The 24,766-nt window shown below is 39.5% G+C and overlaps 1 protein-coding gene across 2 annotated transcripts in view; it reads left to right on the top strand.

Annotated features, from left to right (window-relative positions):
- CALCRL (calcitonin receptor like receptor) overlaps positions 1 to 24,766 on the top strand; it is a 63,076-nt gene that overhangs the window by 26,839 nt on the left and 11,471 nt on the right. For both annotated transcript variants that reach the window (XM_064718597.1, XM_064718598.1), the window contains exons 2-10: positions 6,270 to 6,369; positions 7,359 to 7,503; positions 8,987 to 9,097; positions 10,014 to 10,126; positions 12,179 to 12,270; positions 17,222 to 17,348; positions 18,729 to 18,882; positions 20,090 to 20,150; positions 20,262 to 20,328. In XM_064718597.1, the coding sequence (XP_064574667.1) occupies positions 6,319 to 6,369; positions 7,359 to 7,503; positions 8,987 to 9,097; positions 10,014 to 10,126; positions 12,179 to 12,270; positions 17,222 to 17,348; positions 18,729 to 18,882; positions 20,090 to 20,150; positions 20,262 to 20,328 (921 nt within the window). In that variant the 5' untranslated portion in view covers positions 6,270 to 6,318. The remainder of the gene's footprint in view (positions 1 to 6,269; positions 6,370 to 7,358; positions 7,504 to 8,986; positions 9,098 to 10,013; positions 10,127 to 12,178; positions 12,271 to 17,221; positions 17,349 to 18,728; positions 18,883 to 20,089; positions 20,151 to 20,261; positions 20,329 to 24,766) is intronic.

Here is a 24,766-nt window from a genome sequence, read left to right as displayed (position 1 = left end):
GTTTTAAAAGAGATGTGCCGAAACTAAATCACCTTGATCCATCAGCTATTATAATTTGATCATTCACTATTCTGCCAGCACCTTCCTTTCTGTTAATAGCTGTTTCTGGGATGTTTGGTAGTGGATTTTTACAGATAACTTCATTCAGCAGAGCAGCCTCCCTTTAAAGTTGCTTTGTGTTTGAGTGATTGCTCTGGAATTTCAGTGCTGTGGCTCCCAGAGCTCTGAAGTCAACATGGTGAGTTCTGCCTGGCAGCATGTGTGTGGCTGTGCTGATGGATTTTAAGCACAAGATACAGCTGGGTTAGGGCTATGGGGTAGAAAGGGTTAAGCTTGTAAAATAAGGATAACTGTGTGCTTACACAATAGTAGTCAAATAGCACTGCAAACTGGAGGCATTAAGAGCTATAAACTCTTGGAAATCACAGTTACATATCTTGACAGGAAAGCCCCAGCAGTCTCTTGGTAAAGATTTTATTTTTCCAGAACCTCTCTTGCCTTCCTTTAACAACTAGTTTCTCAAGAGACACAAATAAATTTACTTTGCATCAATATTTTTAAAATTCCTATGCTGCATCTCTTTGGCAGGATTAGATACCCTGCTGGCTTGTAACTGTGACCCTCAGTGAGTCCTGGCCATTCTTCCATGTGGAAGTGTACCATCTCTACTCCTGGATTCATGTGTCCTAAAGTCAGTAGGAAGTTCATAACTTTGGACAAGGAGAGACAGAGCCTTCATAATTTATAGGGGTGGAATGGAAAGCACAAGGGCCAAGAGAAGACTTTTCAGTGTAAAATCGAGGAGGAAATACTCTTACTGTTTTTATCAGTGGAAATCCTGTTTTAAAGAGCCAAAATTGGTGTGATGGATAAAACCACAAAAAATCTGCTCTTCAGTCTGCTGTGTGGAGAGGAGTAGTGTTGACCAGGGGCAGAAGTTGCAGAATATGCCCGGGAAAGAACCTTGTAGACATTCCCCCCTCCAAAATCTTATTTGGAGAGCTTTGTTGTGGTGGCACTTTTTGCTCAGGTTTTTTTGGTTGGTTTGGATTTTAACTGGACCTCCTCAGAATAACTTGCAGTGTCATCCTCACCTGTGAACTGCTCAAAAGAAGTGCCAGAAGATAGAGGAAAACTAGCACCACTATCACTGTCATAGGTTCTTGCACTTTAGGTGTTATTGGAACTGGCCATGAGTGTTGCCAATTACTGCTAGTAATTTCTGTTGGGTGCAGGTGACAAAACGTATCTGAATGGCTGCCAAAAGCTATTCATGGGAAGAAGCACCCAGGAGTAATTTAATCTGTGTAATCTCATATGCAGATGGTTCTGCAATCTCTGTGAGGCCTCTGACACGCAGCCAGAGTGATGCAAAAGCAAAAAGTGTGCTAATAAAGAGAATGCAAGCTGTGGAACATCTCAGTGTGCCAGTCCAAAATTTCCTTCTTGACAGACCTGTACCATGAGCCCAGCACATGGCCCAGGAGTTAAACGGTGAGGACTTTCTCCTGCTGAGCTAAAATGCCACCTGCACAGGGAAGGTGCTGCAGAATAACTCAGGGATAAATTGGGATATGCCTCTGTGTCTCTTTATTTCTTTTAATCCCCAAGAAACAGTAAATGCTGTTGTGCCACAACTTCTTCCTAGGGGAAGCTCCAGGAAAGAAAGGTAGAGAGAGAATGTTTGTGTTTTATGAGGGAGAATGTTGTATTTTATTTACCTTTACTTTAAAGCTCCATAATTATCAGGAGAATGGAGTATTTCCCACACATACAGCTGTGAGCAATTATGGGATACCATTCAGCAGTTTGTTCAAATCCTGGCAGATGTGATTCCCTCAGAAAAAAGGCAGATTACCCAAATAGGAAGATTTCCAATCTGCCTTGCATTGTTGTGTAATGTAAGCGTGGAGATTTTGCAGCCCATGTCGAGGACTCAGTGGATCTGGTGTGTGTTACTGCTTGGCTGGTGCTGCCCGCTTGTGAAGCCCTTTTAGTCAGAGAAGTATTTCCCAGAAAGTTTGTGTGAGGGAAAATGTGGAGGATCTATCTGGAATTCCATTTGAGGCTACTAATTTTGTTGGTTTGGGGGAGTTTTTTATTGCCAGTACAGTTTGAACAGAAATTCAAATTAGGGACACTTTGAAAAGTGTTTTCCAACTTGTTTTTGCCTTTATGTTGGGCTGAAACAACCAAACACTGCCTGAGGTTTTAAATACTTCAAGTTGTATGCCTCCCTCCAAAAGGAACCAGAAGTAGCAAAGTGCCAAGAAAATACCCATGCTGACCCCACTTTCAGATGAAGGTTATATATCTGTATGCAAACATGTTCAAGTCCAGTGTTACAGGGTTGCAACACACTGCAAAATAAATAATTTACACTGCACAAGTTTTGTGGTTTTCTCTTTGTTGTCTTTGGGAATGGTTATATTGTTGGTTTCTGGGCACATTAAAGATTACCAATTAGTGAAAAATGTTTGGGCATTTTTGGATGGGCCTGCAGTGCCATAAGTAGCCTCTCCCTCCTGTCCCACTCTCACTGAGTTGCATTCTCCCTTGAAGTCAGATTTGAGAACTGCTTGGGGTGGAAACTGCCTGTGTTTTTTGTTTTTTACAAAATGTGGTTTTCAAGTTCAAAAAAATGATTATTTTTCTTTTTAATGACTGCTTTTTTTAACCCTTTTACTGTATGGTTGAAAGGGGAAATGTCTGGAGCTCAGCAAGGGTGCCACTTATTCCTGGGAGGACGGGGAAAAGTTAAAAGTAGAAAGAGCTGATGAGGCAGGATGGCTCTGTAGAGAAAGCAGGAGGAAGAGAAATGGGAACATCTGTTAAAGCTATACCAGTGACTATTTTGGCTAAGTCCAGCTTGCAGTTCCTTTTTAATTCCTCATTCTGCAGTAGGTGTCACTGCTATCAGTGACAAACACAGCCTAGGCCTTGGCAGTATCATTACAGGCAGCTCCTTTTTTGTTGTTGTTTTGCTTTAAGTTATCCCAGTCTTCACTAAATGCACAAACATGCACCAGAAATAAAAATGATATTTCAAAGATCTGAAAGATCTGATTTACCATTACAATTCCCCATTCTTTTCTCTCTGATGGTGCCTTTTAGTGGGAAAATACTTCAGCCAGAGGTCTGCCAGACTCAGTTTCAGTCAATGCCTGCCTTGTAAATCCCAACCCTACTGGCTTTTGTGCAGATTCCCACTGTCACTGAGTGGAGTCAAGGGATTCATGCAAGACACTCAGGTTAATCTCAGTCCAATACAGTTCTTTTCTCTGCCCCATGATGGACTTGTCAGATTTACAACAGCAGAACAACTTGGGAAGCACCATTATGTGAGGAAACCTAAGAATGGTCTCTTTTCACTATCAATTTCTGGTGTGCCTAATACCTCCCAGCTCTGAGAGGGAAAGAACTTCCAGAGAATTAGTTTTGGTTTGTGTCTCATCAGAGCAGATGATTAATAAATCAGCCTGACTTTCTTAGCAGCACTGGCTTGCTGCCTCAGTCGATGGAATATATTGCTGTCCATCCCTAAGAAAGTTCTTAATTTTCCTTGGAAAGGTCTTGTTCAGACTAACTGGAATAAATGTTGAGTGAATGAATTCACGTAGTGATGCAAGAAATGCTTTCCTGCAGTTCAAACAGGCATCTGAATGACCTTCATCCTGCATTCTGTAATTCAGTCCATAAGTAGTGATGTCTAGAACAGGGCAGTGGTTGAAGATTTTTTTTCTCTCTATATGTTAGCAACGGAGAGAAATGAGTGGAAAGCACAGAGTGCATTATAGGCTTGACTTGACATCTCCTGGGAAGAGTTAATAATTTAGCAGCAGATACTGGAGCAGTTGATGGGAAGTGTCTACAGAACTACTAGGTATGAAAAGACTGGGACCATTAAAGGAACTGAGCTAGGAGATGACTTTTGATATTGTGAAACAGAAATAAACTTGGACTCTGAATCAAAGCAGATAATTTCTGCCTTTGTTTATATGATGTTGTATCTTCTAGATAAATTAAAATAAGCAAGGCTAAGTGAGAGCAATATACAAACATGCATCTTAAATTTTTCATCCAGCATTTGTTTTAGCATAATGATTTTTGGAACTATTGTACAGAAAATTATTTTGAACTCTTGTTTTTCTATACATGTATAGACAAACATACACTAAATTATTGTTGCTATTTTCTACTTGTGGTTCATCTCTTGGCTTGTCCTGTGTGCATCATTTTGTGGGTTAACCCTGCACAGATGTGCTTTGTCATATTTGGGAGAGAAAATATTGGTGAATTACTTTACAGTAAGTTATTAATTCCAGTTTCCTTAGAAGGTCAGGGTTTTTCCCCTAGGAAAACAGACACAGCTGTAAATTAATAAAACATGTGATAAGTTTGAATTAATCACACTTGCCCCCAGTTTTCATGCAGAATTGAGCTCATATTGCCCTTCTGTTAATTTAGATATATTTTAGATACCTGGTTTTAGTGAAGTCTCAGTCATTGCACAAAGATATTTAAATTTATTCTTTAGCTAGCAGATCAAGGTCTTTAAAATTATCTATTCACTTTAGTTCTTATCATGTGGATTTTCCAGGCAATTAGTAGCTCAAACCAAGGATATATTTCATACATGCTAATTGGTCTTCCTCTAAGTGTTTTAAGATCCTTCAGATTTGAATTTCAGAGCCTCACCTGTGCAATTTGCAGCAGTGTTCCAGGATTGCATGCCACTGGTAAAAATAGAAGGAAGATTATGGATACAACTTCAGTCTGGGTTAAACAGGCATAGCTGATTTTACATTTCAAGATATTTCTTGTCTTTGCAGCAGGCTGTGCAATAAACAGCAGTGATTTCATATTTAGTAGTTTGTATGTCCTGCAAGAAGCTGTGTATTGTACTCTAGTTGTATCAAGAGGACCCAGTGCCAGCATAAAAGCAGAACAATTTGATGTTGAATGTTTGCTTTTTGTGACTGGGACAGGGGTGAAATGAGCTTTTTGTGCCATAATCTCTGCCTGCCAGTGCACAGCCAATTGTTTGTCCTCCCCCATTCTCTCACAGCACATCACTGCTGGAAGGGAAAACTTGCAGAGCCAGAGCAGGGGTGCTGTGAGGGGGATGTGGCTTGGCCAGGGTGCAGGTTTGTGTGTGGCACAGCACCCTCTGCCCTCTGGATGCTCTGGGCTCTCTGGGCTGGGTGAGGGCTTTGGGTGTGCAAGGATTGGGTCTTAAATCACATCCTGAGAGCTGGAGTGAATTCATCTGTACCAGGGAGCTAAGCTCATGCACATGCTTATTCTCAGCTACTGCTTTTATTTCAGCTGAGAATAGCTTCATTAATGCTGCTGCAGTGAGATACTTGGAGTTTTGAAATGTGGTGTAGTCATAATAACTAAACTGAGTGTGCAGAGCTCTTTTGCCACAATGCAATCAGAAGAGGCCTTTTCTCAGTTCAAGGCTCAGCTTTGTGATCTTCTCAGGATACTTCAGGACACTGAAATATTAAAAGACAAGGACACTGAAATATTAAAAGGCAAAACTCCTTGACATTTCCCTTCCTCTTGAGGCAGTAGTCATGGCAGGGTTACACTGAGTAGATGGTCTATGTGCTTCATAAATAATTGTGTATATTTGATGCTTTGGGTGAAATTTTCACTTCAAGAATCAATTCCAAGAGGAGTCTGCAGTGTAGGGTGGTCATACCTGGCTTGGATATTTGTGTTTTCTTCCAATGACAGATAAACTACATCTTCTGCAGATACAGAAACTATTTTACAGCTCACAATGAATTCTTGCATTGCTGCTATCATCCTTGCAAGGCTGAAAGTTCAGGATGAAGTGACTTCTCACTAGATCAGTTTTTCCAGAAATGGCAAAATTAAATATCAGGAGCTCTGAAGAAAATGGGAAACAAATGTGTGTGCTTGAAAGTCCGAGTGTATTTGAGGGAACTGACCTGCAGTTTGCGGTGGGCTCCCAAAGGCAGAGATGGCCAGAGTGCAATTTGTGTCTGGGGCTGTTTGCTCTGGGGTTGGTAGCAGGGCACAAAACCCCCAAAGTGTTGGTTGAGGCACTGAGGAACTGAGTGCCTTGTTTTGGTGCATCCCTGTGTTTTTCACATGGCATCACTGTGCATGAATAGAAATGGAGAGCACCTCCATCAATCTGTTCTTGTTCAGAAATAAAATGTAAAACTCTTTTATCAGTGTTGGCTTTCATTAATTCCTAAATTTCTTTCCTTTTTTTTTTTCTCCTACTGCAGTTTGAGTTCATTCAGCTATAACATAAGATTGACTGCACCAGATCTAAAAATGACAAAAATCTGGATCACATTTTTGCTGCTCTTCTCATTGGTTACTGTGGTAAGTCTTATGAATTTTTAAAATCCCTTCCAGCTTTAACAACCCTGTAGAGGGTATCATAGAAATTATTAATATGGAAGCACAGAAAGAGCTAATCCTGTGTTCAGATGTAGCTCCTGCACAACAGGATCTTTATCTTCTGTTATCTGTTAAATTCCTTTGGCAAAGGAACAGATGTAGTTTTTACCTGTGCTGAATCCAGCATATTCTCTGCTGGCTCAGAACAGTAGCAGTGGACAACTTACACAGAGGCAGTATCCTGCAGACTCCAAGAAGAGGAGGAGGAGAAAACTGAGATTCAGAAATTGTAATTTCATCCCTTGTACAACAGTGGTACTGTATTTCAGTCTGCAGCTTTGTTTTTCTATGAGGCTTAGTAACTTCCCATAAAATATTTAATTACTATTAAAAATGCACTTAAAAGGTCAAGTTATGATCAAGATTAACTTTTTAAAGATTTTTTTATTTTAATTTTAATAACTATCAAAGTGGATGTCTTGTCTTTTGAATAACATTCTCTATTCTGAGGGCTAACTTTATGGTTCACCTGACTACAGAGAGATCAAACAGCTCTGAACAAGCTAAATGCTTCAGTGCAAAAAATATATGGAAGGTCTTTTTTTGTAAAGGATCATTTGGGCTTGACTGAAATGTCTTTTAGATTAAATTTAGATATATTTCACTGGGTTTTACTAAAGCTGTTCATATGCTTCTGACTGTCTCAGTGCTTTCTATGCACGTTGCCATTCCTATTCACAAATCTTGCCAATTGTTCCTACCCTATGCTCATGCAGGAGATGTTTATCAAGATTCAGTAGTAAGAATTACCAGAAAAAACATAAAATCATATTGTTAGTAATAAGACTGAAAGATCACTCTCTTTCAGTAAAATAATATTTAATATACAATATTTGAAAAGATAGATGTTGAAAAAGTGTATGTTGGAGCTTGTACTTGTGATTTGGTAAAATAAGTGTTTTTCCTCTTAGTTCTTTGCCACTGCTTCTCCAGCCGAGGGACAGCAGAACTCCTCAATGGACTTTGCCCAGCTGAGTGTTACAAGGAATAAAATCATGACAGCACAGTATGAATGCTACCAGAAGATCATGCAAGACCCTATTCACAAGAAAGAAGGTAGAGATTGCTTTCTCATGAGGTTTTACTAATAAGTTGTCAACAGATATTATTACAGTAATTCAGGATCCTGTAGTTATATTAATTTCTTATCTTGTTAGCAATTCTTTTTTTTTAGGTTGTAACATTATTTTCCCAATTTTTTTATAAACATCACTTTGGGATGCATGAAGTAATATGTTATGCTATCTACCCATAGCACCACTTCAGATGCAATACAAAGCTTTTCTTTCTGATGAAATAAGAAAATGTTAATTTAAGTAGATATCTACATTAAAAAAATCATGACTAATTAATCTTACCACCTTATTTCATTTCATTTCATGCTCTTTTTATATCTCTGTCTGCCTGGTCACATCTGCCTTTAAAAATTTTAAGTATCTTGCTCCACACCGTTTCCCTGCTCTGAGGGTTGTGCTGGTCTCATTACTGCTTTTCCTGATAAGTCACTCAGAGCTGACCTCAGCCACCACACCTGTTGCTGTATTCATTTGGAAGCTTCTGGAAATGCTGAGTGGCTTTTGAGGCAAGGCAAGGTGAAATTGTGTTCTTCTACAAAGAGGTTTTTCACCTCTGAAATGATTCTTTCGAGGAGCTGAGTGCCTGGAGGTCAGGACTGGATACAGACATGGCAGTGTAAGTTCATGCCCACAGCATAAGGGGCCTCACAGCTTCAGAATGATCTGCACAATTTGGAAAATCTTCACATGAGGAGGAATGACAGGACATTTGAGAGCTGCAGCCTTTGAGATGGGGACGTTAATCAGCCTTTAAAAGAAAACTGAAGCTCTTCATAAATAATAACATCTTGAAATTTGTAGGGAGGCACACAGAATGACTATGTCATTGACTTTTGGGAGGGAAGCTGTTTGTAAAATGCCAGCTCGTTCTCAAGGAGGTTTATTTAGATGTTGAAATGTGTGTGAGCAATGAGGCATTGGAACAGGCTCTTGAGGGACACTGCATTCCCTGCTCCTGGGGCACTAATGGAAGTGTTTGTCCACAGTGGCTGCTGCAGGCTCAGCCCAGCCTGAGGCAGAGCAGCTGGGGCTGCCTCCCAGCCAGCCTTTCTCCTGGCTTCTGTGCTTTCTATGAACAAGCAAACACATGTACAGGCTTGGTGCACATCCAAAATAGAAATAAATCCAGTAAAGCAGTCTTTGAAAGAGTGAGGCTCTTGGTACATTATTGAGTATCAATCAGTTTAGGGGGTTTTGCCCACCATGTTCTAGATCTGAGGTTTGCCAGATGTAGATGTAAGCCATTTCAAAGCGAAGGAGAGAAGATTTTGAAATGTGTTCAAAGAAATGTATGTATAAGGAACTGCTATCTCTGTTAAGTGAAGTTTTAATCAACCACTGCCAAATCTTTTCTCTTTTTTCCCCCATTGCTGCAAACCTAGCTTACCCAGTCCTACACCTTACCTTTGAAAGACCATTCTGAATCAAGAGTTATTTTATTGCCAGTCTCTGTCTGTTTGCAGGTCCTTACTGCAACAGGACCTGGGATGGCTGGTTGTGCTGGAGTGACGTTGCTGCCGGAACCGTGTCGGTGCAGCGCTGTCCTGACTACTTTCAGGATTTCAACCCATCAGGTATGAGTGCATGGGCTTCTACATCAATGTATTTCTCACTGAAATCAGAGTCTGGGGGCTTGCTGTCTCTTGTTTGCCTCGCTCAAGTCGTTAGTGCTCCAAGATTTCAGAAACTCTAAATTTGTTATTTGCATTTTCCTTTTATCTCATCGAAAACTGACAAGTTAGTTATTTTCTTTCCTGAGCTGTGTCCCTGAGGGGTTCTGTAGATTAGCAGTAGGAATTGAAGTTAGATCACACTTTTTTCTTCTTAGAGATAAGCATTTCTGACAGACAAGAAGAAATATGACTTACTCCTTTACCTCAGTTTAACAGTTGAAGTTAACAAAGAGTTTCTCCCACTTTGAATAATTTCCTGTTTCTATGGGCTAAGCTTTGTGAGCATGTGGAAAATGTCATGGATTTCTTTGTATTTCCCGGGGTCTTTTCATGCCTGTTTGATGATAGAAATCATTGTGTTTCCAGCAATTTTCCAGTTTGCTTCTTTGAGCAGTTTTGCTATTTATGTTTTCCTGCCTGTCTAATACTAATTTATAGTGGTAGGATGTCAGTTAATTCAGTTTCCATCTTGGATGTTAAGCAAGCCGTTTAAATATTCTTGTCACTTCATATGGTAGTTCTCTAACAGTTAGTTCAATGTATTTTGATACTTAATGGATTGGAGAGGGAAAATCTATTTGTTTTCTTAAGGAGAATCACATCATCGCTCGCCCTTGCCAAGCAAAAGCAACGGCCTCAAGTTTCTCAGAATTTGTAGTAACAAGCAAAGTCTCTCTAGTCATATTAATAAAGCTGTCATGTGTTTGCCAATCTTTATTAAATGCTTGGCATCAGGAAAGAGAATTTCAGTGCTGACTGTTGTGTTTTTCTTTCACTTTTCTTCTTTTGTTTTTCGTTCCGTCAACTTTGATTGCAGAAAAAGTTACGAAGATCTGTGATCCAAACGGGAATTGGTTCAGACACCCAGAAAGCAACAGGACCTGGACAAACTACACCCAGTGCAATAGCTATACTCATGAAAAAGTGAAGGTAGGAGAGGAATGAGTGCGCGGTACCCTCGTCAAGAAACTGACCTGAGAATCTTTACAACTTTCTATATATAAAAAGTAGGCTCTGTAATTATGTGGGTCTGTGTATGGATGCTCTTTTTATAGACTTCAGTTTGTCTTGAACATGCCCATCCATTAAAGGATTTAGAAAAACAAAAACAAAATTTCTAAATGACCTCTTAGAGTTACTTTGTGAAATGTGAGAATACAATGGGCAAAACTTCACATTTTGCCCTGCTCCCCAACTCTGTGTCCACTAATACTCCTTATGTTTATGAAACATTCTGTCATGGGAAAAAGCAGTAGATTGAAACTGTAAATTCCCCAGAACCAGGAATACAAACCACAGACCAGGACAGGCTATAAGTTAATTTGGACCTCATGTTAAAGGGCTCAGTAGTAGCAGACTGTGTCAAGAAATCTGACCTGTAATAGTTTCTAACTGCCTGCACCATTGCTCTTGAATGCCTTAGGGTACTTCCCTAAAAACCATATTGGGCAGAAGATGGTTACAGAGGATTTATTATTGCTTTTTCTCAAATTGTAAGACTTTGATTTTGGTAATGGCAGTTTAATTTTATTAGCAGAATTGCCATAATTCATTGATTCTTGCTAATATTGTGCTGGGAATGGAGGATATTATTCAGAAAGGAGCAGATCTATGACAATCCCTCTTTATGAATAGTGAGGTGGTTCCCCTCAGGCTGTTTTGCCAGCATATTTCAACTGTGTCACAAATCTGAATATTGCACTGTATGGAATAACAGCTCCAAGGACAGCCTTGCTGCAGTTGTGAGTTGTTTTGCTCAGCAGCATGATCTCCTCACTGTGCCTGGAAGGTGGGTGGGACACTGCGCAGTAACTGGGGCTCTTGTGCTTTGTTAATTCTCATTTTTACTGCCCTCAGCAGAGCTCCCTGCTCTTGTGCCTGTTCTAAAGTGTTCTAAATCCTTAAAATGCCCCTCTGCCTAGGTTGGCCACTGAGTGAGTAGGTGATATAGGATATGGACCTGTCCTAGAATGGCTGTTGTCATTTATACATCTCAAATTTTAGCATTTTGGGGTAATGCTCAATTTTTCTCACTCACAAATTGTTCACTTTCTGAATTTCACAATAAATTCCATTCATACCTATTGCATTGATGTTTGTTTTTTTTTTTTTTTAAAGGAAGCTATCTCATTTAAAAAAAAATAATTGTAATTATAAAATTTCTAGTGCACATTGTTACCCTTGTGTCATCTTACAAGCTACTTAAAGCTTTACCTGTAATTGTTTTATCATTTTTTTTAATCTCAAAAGTCAGTATGTATAGCAAGCTACAATTACTCTGTTCTAACTTGGAATAATAAGTTCACGGGATGCACAGAGTTTGCAGTATGTGAGCATTTAGATGTGCTCTAACTCTCCCTATGGAACCCAAATAGTTGTGCTTTATTGTGTGAGTATAAAGTTCAACCTGAAAATCTTCCTTTCCTTATGTGCCAAATTATACCCTTACATTTAGTGCAGTAAGGGTTTTTTGCAAGACAGATTCCATGACTAAAAGTAAAGGTTTGCTACTTTCTGATAAATCTTATTAGTAAATTAATTTATTAGCTACAAGAATGAATGATAACATGAACATATTCCAAATATTAAATCACTAGTCCCTTTTTTTTAACCTTTTTTACCTATCCAGAGTTTCATAATTCCATAATTGGTAGCAGGCTTATTTAACATAACATAATATTGAAACATAATTATGACTATTTAACATAATAGTCTTCACTGTTTTTGAGTTATTGTCAATTTTTTTCATGCCCTTCCTGAAATGCTCAATAAAAACTGAATTTCCAGTACCATAATCATAGCTCACTTTGAACATGCTGAGAAAAGACTTGTTCCATCATTACCTGAAACGGTTTTGTTTCGTTTTTTTTTTTTGTCCTTATTAGTACTAAAATCACTTTCACTGCAAGAAGAGATGTATAAATATGTGCTTTATCAGCAGTAGCTCTGTCTGAATCATTTGGCTTTGTTTTTGTCTTGCAGACTGCTCTGAACTTGTATTACTTGGCCATCATTGGACATGGACTTTCAATTGTATCACTTCTGATTTCTCTTGGCATATTCTTTTATTTTAAGTAAGTACATTTAAAATCCTCCATCATTGGTTGCCACAATCCTGGTTTCAGTGCTTTGGAACACCAGCCATCCAAATAAAATTAGATGGAACAGAAAGGTGAAGAAAGCCAGGATATAGGTTTGCCATTCCACCTTATGTTGTAGCAAAAATGCAGGTTTCTTTTCTGAGAAATCTAAAATCAAAAAGCTGTAGAATATATTGAAAATAGGAAATGGGAAAAGGTTTGTTCATTTTGGGTTTGTGATGTCTAGATTTTTTTAGTGATAAATGACAGTATGATACTGGGAACTGGACGCAGTGATCCTTGTGGGTCTCTTCCAAGTCCGGATGTTCTATGATTCTGTGTTATGCCAAGCATCAACTGGACTAAAGAGCAAGTGGAAACCAAAATAGTGATGACATTTGATAGGTACAGTAACATTCCAAAGTGGTACTCACAAAATATGGCAACTGTAAGGGAAGAAAGGCTGAGAGCTACAGTAGAAATGGAAATAGTAAGAATAATCCCATTTTTTGATTCACAGTGTTGTGTATGACAGGCTTGTCATCTGCTGGCTAACAGTTTTGTCACCTTCTTGAAAGGAAGTTTGAGCAGTGTCACCATTGTCCCAACAGCTCGTAATACAATACACAGGCCTTTTAAAATTAGTCTTATTACTTCATATTTGGTGAACTTTCATTTCTTCCCTATGAAAGACTTGTTTTCTTTTGTTTTTCCTTTAAGAAGCTGCTGAGGCCTGGTGGAAAGGTGAACCCAGGAGTGTTGCCACATGGGCAGAGCTGAGAAAGACGAGTTGTTCCCTGTGCCAGCTGCTGCTGTGGCCAGAGCAGGCTGCCCTTGTCAGCCTGCTTTAATCATTTCATAAACACCTTCTCCTTGGCACTGCACATCTGCTCCTCACACTCCCCTGCTCCTGCCCCTGCTGCCTCCCTCCATTTCCTCCTGACATTTAAATAGCAATAGCAGGTACTGCCAGTGCTCGTGGATGCTGCTCTTCCCATGCTGTGGGCTTTGATTAGGTGGAGGCAGCTGATAGCTGATTAAAAAGAAAAAAAGTTCTTTTTAGTCTGTCTGAAAGCAGCACTCCCACTTTAGCTGTGCATTATTTCCCCAGGCTTCCACAGCATTCCTGCAAATCCCCCACAAACAGGAGGGTTTCAACTTTGTAGCCTTTCCTTTGAAAATCCACTATTCAAGATGGCATTTCAGTTTTTTCTGATCTCATTTCATGAGGAGAACACATATAATTGGTTTTCAATCAATTTCTTTTGTATGATTTATAAAAACAACACTTCTTTCCAAATTCACTTTCCTTCCACAAACTCAATGTGTGAAATGACTCTGAGTCATCATAAGAACTTTGATTTTGCATAAAAATGGACAGTACTGTTGCAATAAATGTCACAAAGTTTAGCAGACTAAATCTCTAATGTGACAGGAAAAATGCTTTAACACATGGGAAAAGAAAAGAAATTGGAGTAGGAGATGATTTTATAAGTTCACAGAGAGTCAAGCATGATTTTTCTATACCATAATATGAAAACCAAAGTAATTTCATCTTTGCTTGTGGCATTTACTGCAAAAGCAGGTGATCTGCTGTGCTGCCATCCTGTGTCGTGTTTGTCTCACCATCCAGGGATTTTCTTCTCTGGGAGCAGGATCATCCTTCCTCAGAGAACCACAGGGAATGAATCCAGACCCACAAACCACATTTTCTAGACTGTGGTTATGTTTGGATATAAAAGGAAATTACAAAATTCAAAGGAAGCTGAAGAAAGTCCTCTGCAAGCTGTTCTCTTGGGATGTACAGTTCCTCTAAAGTATTTTTAGTAGCAGAAGGGTATTTAAGGATCTAGATTAATACCAGGATGTATTATGTATCAGCTAAGGCTTGGATAATTATTCATAGCTTTAACAGGTGGACTTTTTTTTTTCCTATTGTGGGGGGTGTCTTTGAATTTGTCATTTCCAAAACATTTAATCTGTAAGTCAACTGACAGTTTCCAGACAACATTTTCTGGATTTCTGATCATTAGGATATCTTTAGATCTGGCTAGGAATTTGGAACTTTTCCTCAAAGGAAATATCAATTGTTTGGGGTTCAAATTATTTTTTAGGACTAAATTTTTTCTGCATTTTAGGTTTTGATGTTTCTTCATAAAATTTTCTCCTTGGAAATACTTGTCCAGCTTGTGACTTGTGTTCCCCAAGTGCATTGGAGTTCTTAGTTTAACAGAATGAGATGGGTCATAAGCTTGGAACTCTGAACATCTCTGAAAACTCATCTATGAGACATAAAAGACATAAAAGTAACTTCCTGCAGTGTCTCTGCTTTGTCATTCTGTAACATACTCGAGATCATGCATGTGATGCAAATGTTAAAAATAATTGAATGAAAAATGAGGCAAGAGAATACTTTAAAAAGCAGTGATTTAGGATAAAGGGGAGCTGCAGTTTCAGAGGTGTCCCCACCTAAAAATCTAAGCGGACAAGAAAACCAACACACAAACCTACCTGAAACAATGGAGTTTTTATCAAGTGTCACATCAAATCCCATGACAGCATTCACGCAGGAGAGCAGCAGTGTGTTAAAGAAAGAGAGAGTGGGCAAAGCGCTGATTATTGGATTGTTATGGAGACAGAGCTACCTAAATCACTCAGTTAATGTCATCTTTACAGATCATTTCCCTAGCTGCTTATGTGGATCTCACTGGTTGAGTTTTGCAGTATTGAAATACCTAAAAAACTTAGATCTCAAACCCACTTTGGGGCTTTTGAGAATGTCACCCTTTTTCCTTTTGGAGAATTTAATTGTTCCCTGATTCCCAAGATATACAGGAGTCAAAAAAAAAAAAAAGAAAAAAAAAAGAAGGGAAATAAATAATATAGTAGGAAGTCTCTTTTTATTTGAGGTTTAATTGAGGGGTTGGTCGTTCAGATTTACTTAGATCATAAACATGAGAATTAAGTGATTAAAGGATATTATGTCATTAAGATAAACAGTGAGAATAAAGGACTATAGGAAGGATAACAGAAGAGAGAGGGTGGGGAAGCTTAGGAAAAATCTTTTTATTACCAAAAACAGTCTTAGTTTTTAAATGTCATCAGTCTTGCTTTCTGTTTCTTGTCCGGTGATCCTCTCAGTCCTTTCATGCATGGGTGGAGGTGGGTGTGGATGGGTGTGTTTGAATATTCAACAGGAACAGCTGCGGGATGACCCGGAGCGATGGCCCCATCAGCTGTACGTGCTCTTCCTCGCCTGAGCCTTGAGTCTTAACAATAAGCAGACAGAATTCCAGAGCTGTTCAGGACTTGTTTACACAAAGCCCTTCGCTGCAATCTAGCATTGTCTCTCTTTTCATATGTAAAACATACAGGGGGAAAAAAAAACGTAGCAACGAGTGTAAGACCCTGCATGTTATAATAATTAAATTTTATCCTTTTAGGGCATTAAAACAAGACTCAAAGTCTAAAAGAGCCTAATGGAATATATTTTTTTCTTCAAACTCATATGCAACCCTGTTTTCCAAATCTTGAAACTTTTGTGTTTTGTTCAGCCAAATGACACGTGGCAACCAAAGCTTCCTGTAGGTCCCTGTTAAATGGCATCGCTGGTTTCTAGAGGGGTTTCATTTTCCTTGCCCTGTTTTTAGTGCCACGGGCTTGGACTGTCTCAGGGCAGTGAGTACTGTGAGCTCAGTGCAGGGATCTGTGGGTGCTTGGTGCCCTGCCCTTGTGAGAGCTGCAAGGATGCAGCCAAGGTCTGCCCTATGGCCAGGCTTATGGGGCTATCCTCTTTTTTCTTTGGTCACCTTGGTTGTTGTTTCATCTGTCAGCAGTTTTCATTTTACTCCTCCATATCTGCATTTCTTTGAAAAAACATAAAGGTGTCCCTTCTATCCCCTCAAATTAAAAACAAATCATCGATCTCCCTCCTTTATCTCTTCTTCCAGGCATGCTATTTGAAGAGGCCAGAAAACTTGATTTAGTTTTTTTTACCCTTGGGTGACAGTTTAGACATGTCCCCTGCTGCCCTTTTGAATGTATTTCTGATTTCTCTCAGTGGCATGTGTGGTGGATCCATAAGTGGTGGATTTTCTCCCCCAGTTATCATTCCCAAGGGTCAGTCAGCTGCACTCCATCTCTCTGACCATTACCTGGGGACAGGCAAGTGTGGGGACTCTGCAGCAACTCAGTGCTGTCTCTGAAGCAACCCAGGAGTTCACTGAAAAACTTGAATGAGAAGCAGTCCCTCCTCCTTGGTTACACTAAGTTATTCCTGCTTCCTCTAGAATGGCAGAAAAACAGAAAGTTGCTGCACCTAAGTTCAAAATTTTTTGATATAGTTGAATTTCTGTTTGATTTTTTTGTTTGTTTGTTTTATCTTCCAAAGATATTGTCTCTTTAATTTTATTGTAAGATTAAAAGCAAATTTTAGAAATTAAGACAATTAAATGCAGTTCTCTAGGGATTTTATAATTATGTCCTATAAATTGTTTATAACTTAGTTATACACAAAAGTCAGGGGGAGATTTGCATTACTTTGCTTATTTAGATAATTCTCTAGCTTTGGGCTGAAGAAAAGAGAAGAAAAGGATATGAAAGGTCTGATTTGGGTAAATGGAAACAGGGTAAGACAGCTTCATCAAACACAGGTGTGATAGGTAATTGGGAAATTCTTCAGGTACTAACCAAAAGAAAAGTAAATCTTCTGAAAATTATTATCAACATTTAAATAATTTTTAGCTGGAAACTATGAGCATATTGGATTTAATGTACTCTCTTTCTTCCGTTTGCTGTATTAAATTTGCTCTGGACATGAAGAAAGTGTTGGTGTAGGACTTGTTAGTAAAATCAAGAGCTCTAGCATTTACAAATGTCAGAGTTGTCCCCAAGTACACATAGCTGTCCTCCCATGTACTCATTTGTTCTTGTTTCTCTTTTCCAGGAGCTTGAGCTGCCAAAGGATTACCCTGCATAAAAATCTGTTTTTCTCTTTTGTTTGCAACTCTGTTGTAACAATAATTTCACTGACGGCCGTTGCCAACAACCAGGAATTAGTTGCAACCAACCCAGTAAGTGAAAGTCTGGCAGAGTGTGTGTGTTTGTAGGTGAGTGGCTCAGAGTGCAGCAGCAGAGGTGGGAGTGCACAGCTGATGGAATGCTCTCTGCAGATGTCTCTCAGTGCCTGGCACGCTGCACTCTCCAGGCTGTGAAATAGGAAAAGTGGGACTGAGCTCACTGGATGCCTCTTCCCAGCTCCACAGAGTGGTTTTTGCCCTGAAACAGCTGCATCTATTCTAGATGGCTGTGCTTTATTGTGAGTATAAGGTTCAGGGAGGCTGACAGCTGAATTCACCAAGGAAGGGCAGGAAAAAAGGTTTTGCAAGACATTTTGGATCTGTCTTCTAATTTCTTATGGCTTTAGCATGGCCATCTTCAGTTAAATTAAGAAAAATTTATATTTTTGCAACACAATATTCTAAAGATAAAGTACATAAACAAACAAATCCCTAGCTCTGGCTTTATTGTTTTTTAGACATGGAAGATAAATCTTAATTCTGAAGTTAGGTTAAACACTGCAGAAGTTGAATTGAGTAAAAAGATTATTTCCTTTTCTTCTGTAGAAGCAGTCATCAATGTGCTGGAAAACATACCTGAGATAGCTGCTAATAAACATCATCAAGTGAGTTAGGTAGCAGAAAATGGTAAAACAGTATTGGGTTTTGGTTTGTTTTAAGCCAAGTGGCAGAAATAGAACAATCAAACAATATTGGAAGGCAGCAATATTGGAAGGAGGGGAAAAAATGTTTTATTGTGACCAAATCTGCAAGTTAGCTGTTGCTCCTTGTTCACAATCTCACATACTTCTCAATAAATTATATTTATAGCATTTGAACTGTAGAATATATTTTGAATGAAGCTAAATACAAATAATTAATGCCAGGCTCCTCCAGAACCTGCTGTGAGCTCTCAGTCCCTATGTGCAGTTATGAGTAGGTTAAAACTGGAAGTATTGTAAGCGTTTTAAAAACATGAATTGTTCTCTGAGGTAGTTATATGTTGTGATGGGTAAAACTGAGAGGGGGTTACCCACATCAAAGTACATTTCTTGTGGGGTTATTATCAGATAATTTAAAGATTTGGAATGGTTAAGTGTGGTAAGGTTTGCAATAAGGCAAAATATCATAGCAGCATTCTGTCACGCTGGAGGATCTCAGGGTCCTCGTGTTTGAATAATAAAAATCCAGACTCAGTTATTAGTTTTATGTCACCACAAATTAGGGGATTGTAATGGGAAGAAAATTCTATTTTAAAAAGTAAATAAATATGTAATTGTAGTGGAAAGCTGAATAAACATTACTTCCAGTGATATTTTTTTCCACTTTGCAAATAAAGCTCTGAGATTTCTGCAAATCAAAAATTTATGTTATACTCTGCTCTTTTTTCTGCAGGTTAGTTGCAAAGTGTCACAGTTCATCTACCTGTACCTGATGGGTTGCAACTACTTTTGGATGCTGTGTGAAGGCATTTACCTGCACACACTGATTGTGGTGGCTGTTTTTGCTGAGAAGCAGCACTTGATGTGGTATTACCTTCTTGGCTGGGGTATGTGCTTTCACCTTGTGCATTTTCAGGTCAATGCAGCCTCTTCCTCCTTCAAACGCCCCTACCTTTGCCTCTCTGAGCTGTAGCTTTGAGTGACCATGGCACACCCCAGTTCTTTGTCTGGAGTGTTTTAACAAGCTTAGAAATATTAATGTAGGAAGTTGTGTGTACCTCTGCTGAGAGAGAGAAATTATGCATCTCTGGAGTCAGGAAGTGACTCCTCCTTTGTATAGAGAAAATAGTCTCCTATATAAAAAAGACCTTAAGAAGTAATTATTCATTGTTCCTCACCTCAAAGATGTTTATTCAGGAGTGAATGTTTGTTTTCAGAGAAGTCTCGCCGTGCCGAGGGTGGAGGGTCAGGACTGAGTTGGAGATGGCTGAGGATTTATTTTTCCAGCACTTCCATTTGACCTGTATTGTTCACTAAGCAAACACAGAATAGCTGTAACTGGACATCTCGAGTAGTGTCAGTATCAAAACCAACAAGCCAAGCCCACTCACCTCAGATAATGCACAAGGGCTTGTTCACAAAGTGAAAGTGAAGGCTCTGCAGCCTCCCTGCCCTGGCACACCCAGCTCCAGTGTGGTGGGTGCCTGGGTCACTGCCCCACTGCAGGCACAGCTGGGAGCTCACAGGTGCTCAGCAGCTCCTGAAGATCAGGCACCACCAGAGGGTCAAGGGCCCCAGATGACTAATTTGCTTATTCTTTTCAATTTTTTGTTTGTCATTTGGCCTAATTTCCTGAGTCTAATTTCAAAGTTGTTTTTTTTAAATACAGCAAGGTGTTGATACTTTGTCCTCATACCAGTGAGAACATGCTCTCCACTGGCCACACTGTTAAAGCTGTGCTCATGCATGCAACCACCATTTTAATATTACCTTCCTATTTGGTGTAACTGCAGATTGCAGCCTGAAAAGCCTCTGTTAATGAAGATCACTTGTTGTATTCTAAAAAGTTGATTTGCCTTTCCTGTGTGTTGCTGTGGATTTCTTGGCAAGTCAGTGGGAATAAGGTTTCACACAGCCCTCAGATTTCTTTCTGAGGAAAGAAAGTTTAAATTGGTCCATGTTAGTTTATTTTCTCTGCAGGTATATAGTTTGGGTGAGGTGAAAATACAGAAGATTCCTACAAAATATGCAAGTTTGCTTAGTTATTAACTAGGTTTTACTAATGAAGAAAATACTGGTTTCTTTTCTCCACAGGTTTTCCACTGATCCCTGCCTGCATACATGCTGTTGCAAGAAGCTTATATTATAATGACAAGTAAGTAGCTTCAGCTTGCTTTGAAAAACTTTTATATTTTCTTGAAGGTCAAAAACCCAACAAAGCTAATAAATACCTTTTTTTTTTTCTTTTCCTGTTTGTTTTCTGTAGTTGTTGGATCAGCTCTGACACTCATCTGCTTTACATCATCCATGGCCCTATTTGTGCAGCTCTCTTGGTAAGCATTTTTCAAATAATATTTTGTTTTCTTGGGTTTTTTTTCTGGCTGCTCTTAATGAGCTTACAAAGGTAAGAGCCTTAAGCTGACATTTAGAGTCAGTGACACTTGTGAGTCTGCTGCTTCACCCAGCAGGTGCCTCAGACACACAAGGTACAAGAAGTCTTGGCCTTATTAAGGATCTGTGCTTCTGGTCCTTGGAGAAACTCAGGGTTTGCAGTGTTGATTATTATTCCACTCAAATGTTAGAGACAAAGAAGGACTAAACCTTACCTGGAGTACTGGAGGGGAATTTAAAATCCTTCCTTGAGCTGAGAATGCCTCTCCTGGCCGGACTAATTGCCAAGTGGACCCTGCTAGGAGCCTCACTGTGTCGCTGTGCTGTGGCCAAGCAGCCACCAGACTGTCTGGGGTTCAGGGAGAGGGGGTTTGGGTGCCAGGACTGGCTGTGGGTGGGAATATGGGATGGAGAGAAATCACAGCAGGTGATTGAGAGAACCATTGCAAATGGTTCTGCCAGTACCTGTGACTGGCCCTGTTCTGACGCTAATTTAGCACTCTCTGCTTTGGCCACTGGGGTATTGCAGCTCTTCTGTTTCCGTAGTGCTCAGGAAATCTTAGAGCACAGTGTTCTGTCTGACACCCCAAGTCAGTGCCAACTCTATTCAGTGTTCACTGCTAAATGAAATTCTGGGTGAGTAACTGAGGACATTGCTGCATAAAAATCAGTCTTGGAGGTCAGTTGCACTAGGACTGGATTTAGCCTATAGAATTCAGGCAGTAGCTTGTTGCTAATAGAAATAGGTGTGCCCTTAAACAACTATCATAATTAACATAATTAGCATAGAAGCATTCCATATGTCATTAGCCCCTGACTGTGTATGACGGTCATTTGTTTTATTGTAGCAGAATCCTCAGGCTGATCTGGCCAAATTGTTGGGTCCATGGCTGCTGACTTTCCTCCCCACTTTTCAGTTCACAAAAAGAAGTTGATTAAGAATAAAAACATCTGTGGAAATTCCTTTCTAACTTTATGGAAATAATTCCACTTTTTGATCTACACTTTGCCCTTCTGCTAACTTGTTAGTTAATACCTGTGGAGGGCATTCAGGGCATAGAGGATTCTTTCAGAAGACCATTGCATAAATCCTGGGATTCTTGTGAATCCCTTTTTCATTCACAGTGAAATTAACTAGTGAACTTAAATTTTTAAGACTGTGATACCATGACAGACCTGAGCCCCTGTGTGTGGGCAGCCAGAGCAATGCCCATGAAGTCATGGAGAGCTGTGACCCTTGGGATGTGAATTATTGCTGGTAATCTCTTGCCCTGTCAGAAAGGTCTGCTGTATCTGTTCATGTAAGGATCTGCTGTGCTCTAATCTGTAAACTTAAACCCAGTTCTAAATCCTTTAAGATGAAACCCTGTTTTGACAGAAAAGTATTGGGGTTTTTTTGTGGGTTGTTGCTTTCATTGTTCTGGTGTCTCTTCACAGATGTATCACTTAAGTAAGACTCTTTCAAGCAGAACAATAATTTGTATTAGAATTTGCTTTAAATATCAATGTAAAAAATTGTGTAAAAGCTATAAGACTGTACTATCTTCCATGAAGGGGCCTCATTTTAGGATGTAAGGCCATTTTTTTCTAAGCAGTGGCCTCCACAAAATCACACTGCAAGTGGCCAGACTCCTGTGGGATTCAAATGCTCTGGATCCGTCCGAAATGACCAAGTCTTGTTTCTATTCAAGGCCACATTCAGAATGTTCTTTGATTTTACTGGAGGCATAATAATCATCTCTGTGGGGTTGGTCTGGGAAGAGTCTTTGTCCATCCTCTTTGCAATTTACAACTTTGTTCACCTGATATTCATATATGTTTCATGACCAAACTAAAAGTGTTTCTCTTGTATTTTTCTTGCCTCAGTACAATGAATAAATTTATTTGAAAATCATCTAGGAATAACAGATTAAACTGTACATCTTGCCTGTAGTGTGAAAATACTTTAAAGGAATTGTTTTCCTTTCTGGAGGCAGAAAAAAGATTTTTTTTTTGTTTCAATTCAGAAAAGACAAGGCAGGGCTAAAGATGTTAGATTAAATGCATGTGTTTAGGCTTTGTGAACAGAACCCTCATTTGCTTAAGCAGCTTGCTTGCCAGATACAATTTCCACACTTTACTAAGCATGACCTGCTTTAGTAGACGTTTAAGCAACAACATTAAACTGCAAATTAGATAACGAGGGGGAAGACACTGTTTCTATTTGCAGGAGCAGATCTCAAAGAACGTGAAGGGGACTGTCAAGTGGGTGCCAGGGAGAATTGGCAGAAACCAGTGGGAATTTAACTCTTGTACGCCACTGAAAATCCTACAATTACATAAAGTTAAAAACAACGCTGCTTTTATGGCCCCTGTTGTTACGTAACTGTGGTCAGTTCTTCTGCCAAAGAAACAGGAGCAGACATAGGTTGCACTTTGATTGGAATTGTCTTCAACTGACCATTAAATTACAACTGTCTGCCTAAGCACTCACAATTAAAGAAACAGAGTGGGAATGAGACAGCAGAGGGTGACGTTAGTTTGCATACTAGACAAATATTGATCAAAATTGAGGGGGAGGGAAAAGGAATTGGTTTGCACTTCAGTGAAAGCAGTAATGATTTCATGTAGACTTCAGATGTATCAGTGCTCTTGTGGTTTTCTTTGTTTGGGTGCCACTGGATTACTTAGCTATGCCATTTTTTATATAGATATTGTCACAGTCATGTTCCTTTCTCCCTGCAATAATGTTATTTGTTGGTGTTGCAGACCTCTACAGATGCAAGTTATGAGTGAAGGTGTGCTAGAATGAAGCTCAGGTGCTCCCCTGTCTTTTATGTCCTTGTGTTTAATGACTTTAAGCTCAACTTGGTGCCAGGCTTAGGAGTTTAGAAGTTGAATGCTCAGTTGTGTCCAAGCAGGCAAAGAAATGGAGCTGAAGAACTGTACTAAAAGCCAGGAAGTGGCTACCAACTCATAACTAAAAATACCTGAGTGCCTTGAGTGAGAATGGTCTGTTTATATCATACTGAGGAAGAATTGAACAGAATTTAAACTAAAAGGATTACTATACTACTTAGTGCAAACTCAGCATGGAGAAAAGTAGAAATATCAGGGACATGAGGAGAGTTTAATTCAAAAACTGCAGCCCCTATTGACTTGGGAACTCAGCTTCAGTTCATTGCCACTCTCAAGCCAGACTCTAAATGCTCCTGAATTTCCAGTATAGGCACCAACACATATTTTTGTGTCTAGGATTGCCTTCTCTGCCTTTGTTTCTATTTTTGCTCACTTGCCTTGTTCAATTTTCAGGTCACTGTGAGGCTGTTTCACTCTGTGTTCATTGTGCAGATAGCACAACAGAGCTCCTTTGGGCTTTTCCAAACCATCACAGTCAATTTGATGATAATGTGCATGCGAGGAGTTCCACTGCCCTACTTTTGCTTAAATGTAAAATCTACTCAGCGCCTTACTTAAACCAGGACCTGCTTTCATCACTTTAATTAAAAATTCAGTTCATCCCGATCTCACTCTTATTTTCTGACAGAAGAGATATTCATCAAAAACTGGTGCTATATACTTGTACTGACACTCATCCTGTTCTGCTCAGCTCTGCCCTCTGCTTTGCCTCCTCCCTTTTTGCTATTTGCAAACTCTTTGCATGCTTAATTTTGTGCATTTTGGTTTTGGTGGGTGAAACAAATGGAAAAAAATCTGTGCATATTGTAAAAGAACCCCCTCATTGGGTACTGCAAATTATGCCTGGCTGCTGCAGCTTTCATCTTCAGCTAGCACTTAAGGACAGTGTTACAGGAATTGGCCACGTTACCAAAACATGAGGGGACAGAAAACTCAGTGTTTGAGATGTGTTAATGTTGAACAAGTAGATTTGAGAATGATTAAATTTAGAAATGGAGGAAGGACTCATTGTCTGCACGTACTATAGGAAGTTGGATAGGGATCGTGGGCTGCATAAAATCCAAATAAATCCCTTGAGAAAGAGTCAGAAGACCTTGGCTGTTTAAACAAAGCTTAAAGGTAGCTGGAGGCTTCCAGGAGAACTTCATCCAGTAGTTTCCTATGTAAAACAGCTTCCTGTTTGAGTTATTTAAATAGCATGTAAGTAGAATATAAATAACATCCCATATCTGTAAAGGACCATGTTGCTATAATAGCGCACAGCTATTTATCCTGAAAGCCTGAACTGACAGAAAGAATTTTGCCAGGGCTGTGGAGCGTGACAGCCACAGTCTGAAATGCCTTCCCTGCTTGCACTTGTGCTACAGCAAGACAGAGAATTCCTCCTAGACCAGAAATTCTGATGTATTTTAGAAGGGATTTCTCTGTCTGTCTGCCAGCTTCTTCCCCTACCCCCCTTTTGTCTGTAGCTGTTGGCAAGGG

This window comes from Zonotrichia leucophrys, chromosome 7, assembly GCF_028769735.1.
Source record: "Zonotrichia leucophrys gambelii isolate GWCS_2022_RI chromosome 7, RI_Zleu_2.0, whole genome shotgun sequence".
Lineage (NCBI taxonomy): Eukaryota > Metazoa > Chordata > Aves > Passeriformes > Passerellidae > Zonotrichia > Zonotrichia leucophrys.
Note: the sequence above shows the minus strand (reverse complement) of the source record. Positions and strands in the feature narration are given on the sequence as shown.